Raw genomic sequence first — 10465 nt, forward strand, 5'->3', positions numbered from 1 at the left:
GTCGGGGAACTCGACTGAAGGGTAGTTTTCAAGATCGTATGACAAATCCTTCTTTCCCAGACTGTAGGGGTCGATTCCATTGCACATAGCAATCTTCTGAATATATCTAAAGCAAGCAGTGGCTTCTAGATTAAGAGCATACTCTGATAAGTTATCGCTAGTTGTTTGCACTACGGCAGCCATTTAGACCACCAGCTATTTCACTTCCGGTAAAACCGCGACGAAAAGTCATGTGACTGAAACCCGACTGTGCAGAAAATGGGGTCATAGAAATAGAAACATTCTTCAAAGTGAGCTTGAGGTAATAAGGATGTTTTTTTCTGTCCATTACTATGTTTCGTTTACATTTCACCATTGCTTCTCACATATTTGTAAATGAGTTTTGTGCCTCCTATTGGTGGCCTTTAAATGAGTGTCATTACACTCAAATTTTGATTGAAAAAATGTCTAACACTGCCAGAACCTTTTTGAAGTTTGCCATCTTTGGTCACAGCGGCACAAAATCAGTTGCCAGTCAGCACATTTTAAAGACATTATATTCTGCATCCAAAGAGTTCTTTTATGATGTTTCACTGCAACATTGGGGCGTATATGGTATGGTGTAAAACCAAACCATTTCTTGCCAAAAAAAAAAAAAATCTTTTGGATTTGACGCCAATGTTTTAATTGCTGTTAATGATAAGATTTCATTGGGAGTGAACATACATACATTCGTTTTCTGTGCCACTTATCCATTGCAGGAGCCAATCCCATCCTAGCTGACACTAGGTGAGAGGCAGGGTACACCCTGGACAGGTCACCAATCTGTCTCAGGGTTCACACATTTAGAAAGACAATCATTCATTCACATTCATACCTATGGGCAATTTGGAGAAGCCAGTTCGCCTAATCTGGAGGACTGTGGGAGGAAACCGGAGCACCCAGAGGAATCCCATACAAGCATGAGGAGAACATGCAAACTCCACACAGAAAGGTTTGACGAGAACCTTCTTGCCATGAGGCGACAGTACTAATCACTGCACCACTTTGCTGCACTGGCAGTGAACAATCATTTATTATTAACTATGATCAGAAGCACCTCCCACGTTTGATATTGTTCACACACTTCTGAGTTATTTCACCATTCATGTGCTGTCGCAGTTGCAGAAATCTGAATGGAGAAAGAACGTCAGGCAAGATGCATTAAAAACTATTGAAACTCAAGAAAAATTGTGGACAGACTGAAACACAATCACTCCGTCAGCAGTTATATGAATCATACGAGGGTGAGTCAAAGAGACAAACAGAGAGATTGTGGGCACTTCGACATTTGGAATAAGCTCCAGACTGAACAATGAGAGTCGTAATGATATTGCACTCCTTTTGGTCTTTTGAATGTAAGGCCTTCTGAGCGAACAGGTCACGTAAGGCTGCGTCCCATTTCACAAAGTCTGGTCGTCGGATTAGTGATGAAACCGCTGATCCCTTTTTTGGGGGAGGATGAGTCATATCGGTCTGTCCAAATCCCCTGTGATAGCACACAGCCGTTTCTCGGTTTAGTTCCGTACAGAGACGAGCGTAACGGTACATTTCCTCCTTTCTCGTTAAGATCTTTTAAATAGTTAATTGAAGGGTTCATTCAGGACAATTGGGATCCATTTAAATGTACGTACACAGCAAAATCCACAGAATTAACACCGACAGTGATGCGTTCATTCTCCATACATCAATTGATGAATTCAGTGTTGAATGAAGATGTTCACTGGTGCATTACATTTATAATATTGTCACTGTCACATTGTAGCTTTCATGCTTACTAGGAGAACATTTAAAAATTAACATATGAAATGTAAATAAATAAATAAATAAATAAATTCTAAAAAAAAAAAAGGATTTATCCATCCATCCATCCATTATCTGTAACCACTTATCCTGTGCAGAGTCGCAGACAAGCTGGAGCCTATCCCAGCTGGCTATGGGCGAGAGGCGGGGTACACCCTGGACAAGTCGCCAGATCATCACAGGGCTGACACATAGAGACAAACAACCGTTCACACTCACGGTCAATTTAGAGCCACCAGTTAACCGAAGAAACCCACACAGACACGGGGAGAACATGCAAACTCCACACAGAAAGGCCCCCGTCGGCCACTGGGCTCGAACCCAGAACCTTCTTGCTGTGAGGCAACAGTGCAAACCACTACACCACTGTGCCGCCCAAATTAAAAAAAAAAATTTATAAAAATGAATATGTTCTTACAATTCTGAAACAATGTGTATGACACCGAATTAGTGCACGCAGTGGTGACTTTTTAAAGTAGAACTGAAGTCATTTTTAAACTTGCTTTATTTCTTAATTAACATGTTATTCAATTACGTTTTCGGTTTTAGTAACCTTATATCATGACTCGTATTGGCAACTAATTGCAATTAAATATTATACTTATTCGGTTTTTAGCCATGTTGAATTTAGTTCGTTTGGTCCACGGCAGGCGTCGCTTATCCGCGCGATCTTCATGAGACTTGTGCGAGACTTCGAAACGTGAAGTGTCAGCCAGGTGTCAGTGCCGCCATTTTGAAAACTGTTTTCCAAACGAAATATTGCACAGAAACGAGTTTAAATGACGATTACTGCCTACTTTTTTCAAACTTTCCTGATTGCTATCAAAACAAACAAAACTTCCGGCTTGATGACATCAGCATTCGAAAGAGGGCGCGCGCGTCTTTTGACAAGGTTGGCAGATGTCGGTCACTTTGATTTCCGCTGTACGTTTTACTTCCGTCCTACGACGTCTCGCACAGGTCTCAACGAATCTCGTTTACGGCCATTGCTTTGACATACGGACTGATATATTACATAGCATATTTCAGACACTCATAACTTGCTATAGCAGTGACAAAATAGCGATCAAAAACGCATTCCGATCTTTAATAAAATGAGAGTTTTGATCATCAAAAATTTGCCTTCAGTTCTCCTTTAATCTATTTAGCGTTCTGCATGTAAGATACACCTAGTTTAATTTAACCCAGTCGATATTAAATTCACATCTGCAGCCTTAAACAGGCATTTTCAGTGTGGAATGCAAATATCGGGTGTTGATTTAAGGTGCTGAAAAGAGGTCACTCTTACATTCTAGGATTACCATTTACAAAGAATTCAAATTTGCCGTTCCTAGTGAACTCTTAGAGCGCTTGCATTAAATCGAACATAAATGCATTCACACCTTTCGAATCTCACGAACAGATTTGAAACCGTTCTTATAATAATGAAGGAATACTTTCAGCATCAGCCATCAGAGTGTTGATTTCAAGCAGTAAATTAACACGTAGTCCTGAATTAACACCTGTACTTTTGACAAAGTTTACAACGAACACATTCTGTGTTTGATTAACACCTGCAGCGTTAAACTGGCCCTGACAGCTTATTGCTGAATTGCTGGATCTGTGTTATATGAACTTAACACCTGATTCTACATTCTGTTGAATCAATAATAATAATAATAATAATAATAATAATAATAATAATAATAGCAGGACCTACATACGGTATGAATGTGCTTTCCATCTCATTCCATGGGCTGTAATTTAACACTTTTTTAATACCCATACCATCCATTATCTCTAGCCGCTTATCCTGTCCTACAGGGTCGCAGGCAAGCTGGAGCCTATCCCAGCTGACTACGGGCGAGAGGCGGGGTACACCCTGGACAAGTCGCCAGGTCATCACAGGGCTGACACATAGACACAGACAACCATTCACAACTACGGTCAATTTAGAGCCACCAATTAGCCTAACCTGCATGTCTTTGGACTGTGGGGGAAACCGGAGCACCCGGAGGAAACCCAAGCGGAGAGCATACAAACTCCACACAGAAAGGCCCTCGTCAGCTGCTGGGCTCGAACCTAGGACCTTCTTGCTGTGAGGTGATAGTGCTAACCACTACACCACCGTGCCGCCCCATGTTATAAAATGTTATGTTATTTGTTTTCATTCTACACTGTATAAGTACACTGTATAAAAAAAAAAATTAGTCAAGCCAACTTAAAAATGTAACGCAACCTGCTGCCAAAGGATTTTGAGTAAACTCAACTCCGGGCCAAATAGTTGTGCTGACTTGCTCTTTTAAGTCGACACAGATGAGTATTTTATGTTGACCTTACTTTATTTAGCAAGTTCAGTGCATTCAAATTGTGATGTTGAAATAAATTGAAATAATCATTCCAATTAACTTGGAAAAGCAAGTTGGTACAAAAAACATTAAGTTATCCTAAATTATTCTTTTTTGGGGGGGTTTCCACCTTTATTGGATAGGACACTATAGAGACAGGGAGGGACCAGGAAACTACCTCAGGTCGGAATCGAACCCGGGTCCCGGATTTATGGTATGGTGCCTTATCCACCTGAGCCTTTAGAAGTTCAGTCCAACAAATTGTTTAGTTGAAATAAATTGAAATAATAATGCCAATTAACTTAGAAGAACAAGTTGGCACATCATGGTTCTAAGTTGAGTTTACTCAAAATCCTTTGGCAGCAGGTTGCGTTACATTTTTAAGTTGGCTTGACTATTTTTTTTTTTTTACAATGATTTAGTGTGCATTACATTTTTTAGTTAACACAAACCTCTCAACACTTAAGTTCTACTTCACTTTGCCTATTATTACACAAACAGAAACAAATACCGACATACAAGGAGGGAATTCCCTGGCTGGCCTCTGTTGAGGAAAGCTTAGTCTAGACTCCTATACAACGTCTCGTGTCAGTTTCCACGGACTTCTCACTCCACCCGACCGTTGAAACTTTCGAACTTGTGAAGTGCGCATGCGCAGTGGCATCAGTTAAGGGGCGTCAATCAGCACTTGAATGTATAAGTTCACTTAACTTAATTTTCCAATTCCTATGAACTTGTGGCGAAGGAAAGGCGTCTCAACTATTTTTTTTTTTTAGTTACTTGAACAATTAGAAGGGAAATTTGTTCATTCAACTTAGAATCCTTTTTTCACTCAACAATTTTGCAAGTCACACATTGTTTACAGTGTAGATAAGTAAAAGGAACATAATAATAATAATAATAATAATAGTGCATGTATGATTTTTTATGTATGAGTACAGAAAGCTGAAAATGCTTTAGTATGTCACGCTTGAGAAGGAGGCGGCACGGTGGTGTAGTGGTTAGCGCTGTCGCCTCACAGCAAGAAGGTCCGGGTTCTAGCCCCATGGCCGGCGAGGGCCATTCTGTGCAGAGTTTGCATGTTGTCCGCGTGGGTTTCCTCCGGGTGCTCCGGTTTCCCCCACAGTCCAAAGACATGCAGGTTAGGTTAACTGGTGACTCTAAATTGACCGTGAGTGTGAATGGCTGTCTATGTGTCAGCCCTGTGATGACCTGGCGACTTGTCCAGGGTGTACCCTGCCTGTAGTCAACCGGGATAGGCTCCAGCTTGCCTGCGACCCTGTAGAACAGGATAAAGCAGCTAGAGATAATGAGATGAGATGCTTGAGAAGTGACTGAGTGTTCAAGGTGTGAATTCTGCACTGTCGAGGACTTTGCTGTGTATTCGAACCACGAACTCGTTCCTACTTGTTCCTGCGCACGACTTCAGCGGATTCCGTTCCTGCTGAAAGGTGACAGTCTGCCCAAGCTGATTTCCGCCGAGTCCGTGACCGCGACATCTTCATCCTCTTCATCCTGGCGCGAGAGCTGCGATATTCGGTCGAACGTGTCCTCGTGGTCCGTGCACTCTACGACGTTGGGGATGATGTTCACGTACGCGTCGGCGATCTCTTTGTGCACCAGCGTGTCGTGGTTGTAGGACACGAACTCGTTGCTGATGTTCACGGTCTCCACCGGCGTGTTCGCGCACAGGCGCCGGCAGCCCAGCAGGCTCGCGAAGGCTCTCCGGAACTCGGCGTTGAACGCGTAGATCACTGGGTTGAGCGACGAGTTCGTCCAGCCGAACCAGACGAACACGTCGAAGGTCGTCTCGCTGACGCACGGCAGGCCCGCGCGCTTCTCACCGCCGCTGTTCTCTCGGCGTCTCGCGCAGAACGGGACCATGCAGTTGAGGATGAAGAACGGGAGCCAGCAGCACACAAACACACCCATGATCACGGACAGGGTCTTGAGGACTTTGGTCTCGCGGTTGATGGACGTTTTGAGGGTGCTGTGTTGCTGCTGGCACACGAGCGCACGGCTGCCGGTCCGACAGCTTTGCGCGTGTTCCGCCGCGCGCTCCAGAGACGCGATTCGACCGATCTGCATCTGTGCGATGCGGTAGATACGAGTATAGGTGACGATCATGATCGCTACGGGGATGTAGAAGCTCACGAGCGACGAGGAGATGGCGTACTCCCGGTTCAAGCTCGAGTCGCAGTTGTTCTGTTCGGCGTCCGTGAGAGCGCGCGCTGTGGTGCCGGTGCCGTTAAACCCTCGCACGATCTCTGCTCCGCTGCTGGCTTTGTGCCAGTTTAGCTGGATCGGTATGAACGAAATGAGCACGGATAGAGTCCACGTGACACCGATCATGACAAATGCGGCGCGCTGGGTCATCTTGCGCTCGTATCGGAAGGGACTCGATATAGCCCAGTACCTGTCCATGCTGATCACGCACAGGTTCAGGATGGACGCTGTGGAGCACATGATGTCAAAGGTGACCCAGATGTCACAGAATGCGCCAAAGGGCCAAAACCCTGCGACTTCCGCGACGGCTTTCCATGGCATCACGAGCACAGCCACGAGGAGATCAGACACCGCGAGGGACACGATGAACGTGTTGGTGACCTTGGAGCGAAGGTGGCGGAAGCGCAGCACGGCCGTGCACACGAGCACGTTGCCGAAGAGCGTGCACAGCACGAGCGCTGAAAGAGCGCATCCGGTCAGCACGCGCAGCGCCAGATCGCGGTGGCCGTCGTCGCCGTCCTCCTCTTCCGGCTCGCTCCGGTTCCGCATGGTCACAGCGGACGGTGTCGGGTGAACGCGTGCAGCGGTCGCAGTGACGGTCCGGCATCCGTTCCGCTACCGGAGAGGAGCGTGCACGCGCGCGGCACGGCAGCTGAACGTCCCATTTTGGAGTTTCACCAAAAAAGTTCTCGAAAAGTCCCGTTCCACTAAAAAAGGCATAGAAAGAGTTCCCGTGACATCTCAGAGCTCCGAGTGCGCAAACTGAGAAGGAGAGAGCGAGACAGAGAAATGCTTAAAATAGAGAACGAGGGAGGGTGGAAGAGAAAAGACAGGGAGGGAGACAGAGAGAGAGAGGGAGGGACAGAAGGAGTGTGAGAGGATGCTGTGGAGAGAGAGAGAAAGAGGGGGAAACAAGCTTTAATTAAATATTGTCTTTTTTTATCCATCCATCCATCTATCCATCCATCCATTATCTCTAGCCGCTTATCCTGTCCTACAGGGTCGCAGGCAAGCTGGAGCCTATCCCAGCTGACTACGGGTGAGAGGCGGGGTACACCCTGGACAAGTCGCCAGGTCATCACAGGGCTGACTAGACACATGCCCCTTTTCCACCAAAGCAGTTCCAGGGCTGGTTCGGGGCCAGTGCTTAGTTTGGAACCGGGTTTTCTGTTTCCACTGACAAAGAACTGGCTCTGGGGCCAGAAAAACCGGTTCCAGGCTAGCACCAGCTCTTTGCTGGGCCAGAGGAAAGAACCGCTTACGTCAGCGGGGGGGCGGAGTTGTTAAGACCAACAACAATAGCAAGACCGCGAAAGGTTGCCATTTTTAAGCGACGAGAAGCAGCAGCTGTACAAACGCGAAGTCATCCATTATTGTTGTTGTTGCTGCTTCTTCTCCGTGTTGTTGTTGCTTCGATGTTCGCGCCAAGGTTTATGCAAACGCAGCGATGTAACTGACGTATACAGCGATGTAATGACATGGCTCCCCTTAGCACCGCGAGCTATGGAAAAGCAAACTGGTTCTCAGCTGGCTCGCAAGTTGAACGAGTTGTGAACCAGCACCGGCCCCGAACCAGCCCTGGAACTGATTTGGTGGAAAAGAGGTAACAGACAACCATTCATACCTGCATGTCTTTGGACTGTGGGGGAAACCGGAGCACCCGGAGGAAACCCACACAGACACGGGGAGAACATGCAGACTCCACACAGAAAGGCCTTCGCCAGCCGCTGGACTCGAACCCAGGACCTTCTTGCTGTGAGGCGACAGTGCTCACCACGACACCACCGTGAAAGCAAGAACATAACACTCACAAAGGACAAAGATGGGGAGAAAAATATCTGTCGTTGTTTCGCTTCATCTCACACAAACCTTTCTTCGAAGTGAATTTCTCGAATAATCACGAAACTCATCAGAATATATATTTTTCATCACAAAACCATGGCCACAGATACCAGCAGCCCTTTTTTATGATTATTTTGCGATCCCGCCCTCTTCTACAGGATAATGCTTGGTGAATCAGAGCAAGGAATCTGTAGGCACGCCTTCATGCAGAATCTCTTCACATCCTCCAGGGTCCTGGACGCTCCTCTGTGGTTCATCACACAGTCTTTTACGAGGGTGTAGGTCAGTGGACGGGGATGTCACCTGCGGTGTAGAGCAACCTCCGGGAGCTCACGTTGGTATTTAGATGAGAGAAAATGCTTTGTTGCCATCTAAGTGTCGATTTGGTGAACCCGAAATTCTCAGGTTCTCCAAGTCATGAACCATGATTGGAGAAAAAAAAATTCACTTACGAGGATACTTTAAAAAGTTCTCAGCCTCACCCTGAAACAAGGGACGCGAGTCCCATTTTGGGGCATAATTGTATACTATAAAGTCTTATATCACTGTCCATAGAAACTCAAATAAAAGAAGCAATCAAAGAAAAAAGGAGAGGGATGGAAAACTTTGAGCTGGCGTGCTGTTGCTCCAGGACAATGCGCCCGTCCACACAACACAGGTAGCAGTGGCAGAAGCAGTCAAATGTGGCTTTGAACTGTTGCCCCGTGCACCTTACTCACCCAACCTGGCATCGTCTGACTTCTGTCTGTTTCCCAAATCCCACTAGCCTGATCGCCATTTTCAGAGTGATGATGATTTTCAGGGCAACACGGTGGTGTAGTGGTTAGCACTGTCACCTCACAGCAAAAAGGTCCTGGGTTCGAGCCCAGCGGCCGGCGAGGGCCTTTCTGTGTGGCGTTTGCACGTTTTCTCCGGGTGCTCCGGTTTCCCCAGTCCAAAGACATGCAGGTTCGGCTAATTGGTGGCTCTAAATTGACCGTAGGCGTGAATGTGAGTGTGAATGGTTGTTTGTCTCCGTGTCAGCCCTGCGATGACCTGGCGACTTGTCCAGGGTGTACCTTGCCCATAGCCAGCTGGGATAGGCTCCAGCTTGCCTGCAAACCTGTCGGCCAGGATAAATGGCTACAGATGATGGATGGATGGATGGATGGATGGATGGATGATTTTCACATGCTGTTGAGGAGGATCTGGAGGCTCAAGATGTGACCTTCTTCCACAAAGGGATAGCAAAGCTTGAACATCGGTGGACCGAGTGTATTGAAGTTAAAGGAGACCATGTTGAAAAATAAAGCAGGGACGATCTTTCTCCTGTGACATTTTCTGGGTGAGGCCGAGAACTTTTTGAAGTCCACCCTCCTCCAGGCACGTTCATAAATATGTTGGTATAATCCTCTTTACCAAAGTGTACCGGTGATTCTGGCACTCACTGTGCCTTCCTCCATGAACAACCCACTCTGAAGAAACTCTCTGCCACCCCTTGAGCACGCCATGTAAAATTTTTCGACCACCCAGCGACAGGGTCTTGAGTCGATTAAATTTCATTCCTCTGTTCAGTGAAGCACAACGAAAACATCGGATCTCGGATTCATATCAAATCAGCGTGGCACAGAAAGCGTACTGCAGTGATGACACACAAACAACGTGCAGGTTCATTGATCAAATCGGCAAGGTCACACCCCATAATAAAACGAAAGCGCACAAAAGCCAGTGTGTCTGGTCCTTAATAACACCATATTAACAAGATGAAAGACCTCCTCTCCCTGACAAACTGTAAATGAAAGAAATTACCATCTTTGCAGCACAAAGAGAACCACTTCAGTCATTAAATGGTAGAACAAGCATCACGTCAGCAGAAAATCATCCTACCTTGACTGTGCTTAGATTACTAGTAAGTAAATTAGTCTTCACAGTGACAGTTTAAACAGCAATATATCGTAGAAATGCAACTTTATACATGTATACAAACGTTCTACCTGCCTATGTAATGGACGTTTTGGACATAAGGATATGGTGCACTCTAGTGGTCAAGGTAAATGACTCGGACACAGAGGTGGACAAGGTATCCAACTTCATGACTTCAGTCAAAGTACAGATCCCGCTGGTCATATGTTACTCCGATACAACTTAAAGTTATCCAGTCAAATTTTTACTTAAGTTAAAGTACTGAAGTACTTGCTTTTAAAAATACTTACAGTGGTGCTTGAAAGTTTGTGAACCCTTCAGAATTTACTATATTTCTGCATAAATAT

General features: G+C 45.9%; 1 protein-coding gene across 1 annotated transcript; it reads right to left on the reverse strand.

Annotated features, from left to right (window-relative positions):
* Window positions 1-5452: 5452 nt before the first annotated feature.
* drd5a (dopamine receptor D5a) lies at window positions 5453-7352 on the reverse strand. Its single transcript, XM_060902514.1, has one exon. It carries the CDS (start codon window positions 6921-6923, stop codon window positions 5574-5576), a length of 1350 nt encoding a protein of 449 aa, XP_060758497.1. The 5' UTR covers window positions 6924-7352; the 3' UTR covers window positions 5453-5573.
* Window positions 7353-10465: the final 3113 nt, after the last annotated feature.

Source organism: Neoarius graeffei, chromosome 20, assembly GCF_027579695.1.
Source record: "Neoarius graeffei isolate fNeoGra1 chromosome 20, fNeoGra1.pri, whole genome shotgun sequence".
Classification (NCBI taxonomy): domain Eukaryota; kingdom Metazoa; phylum Chordata; class Actinopteri; order Siluriformes; family Ariidae; genus Neoarius; species Neoarius graeffei.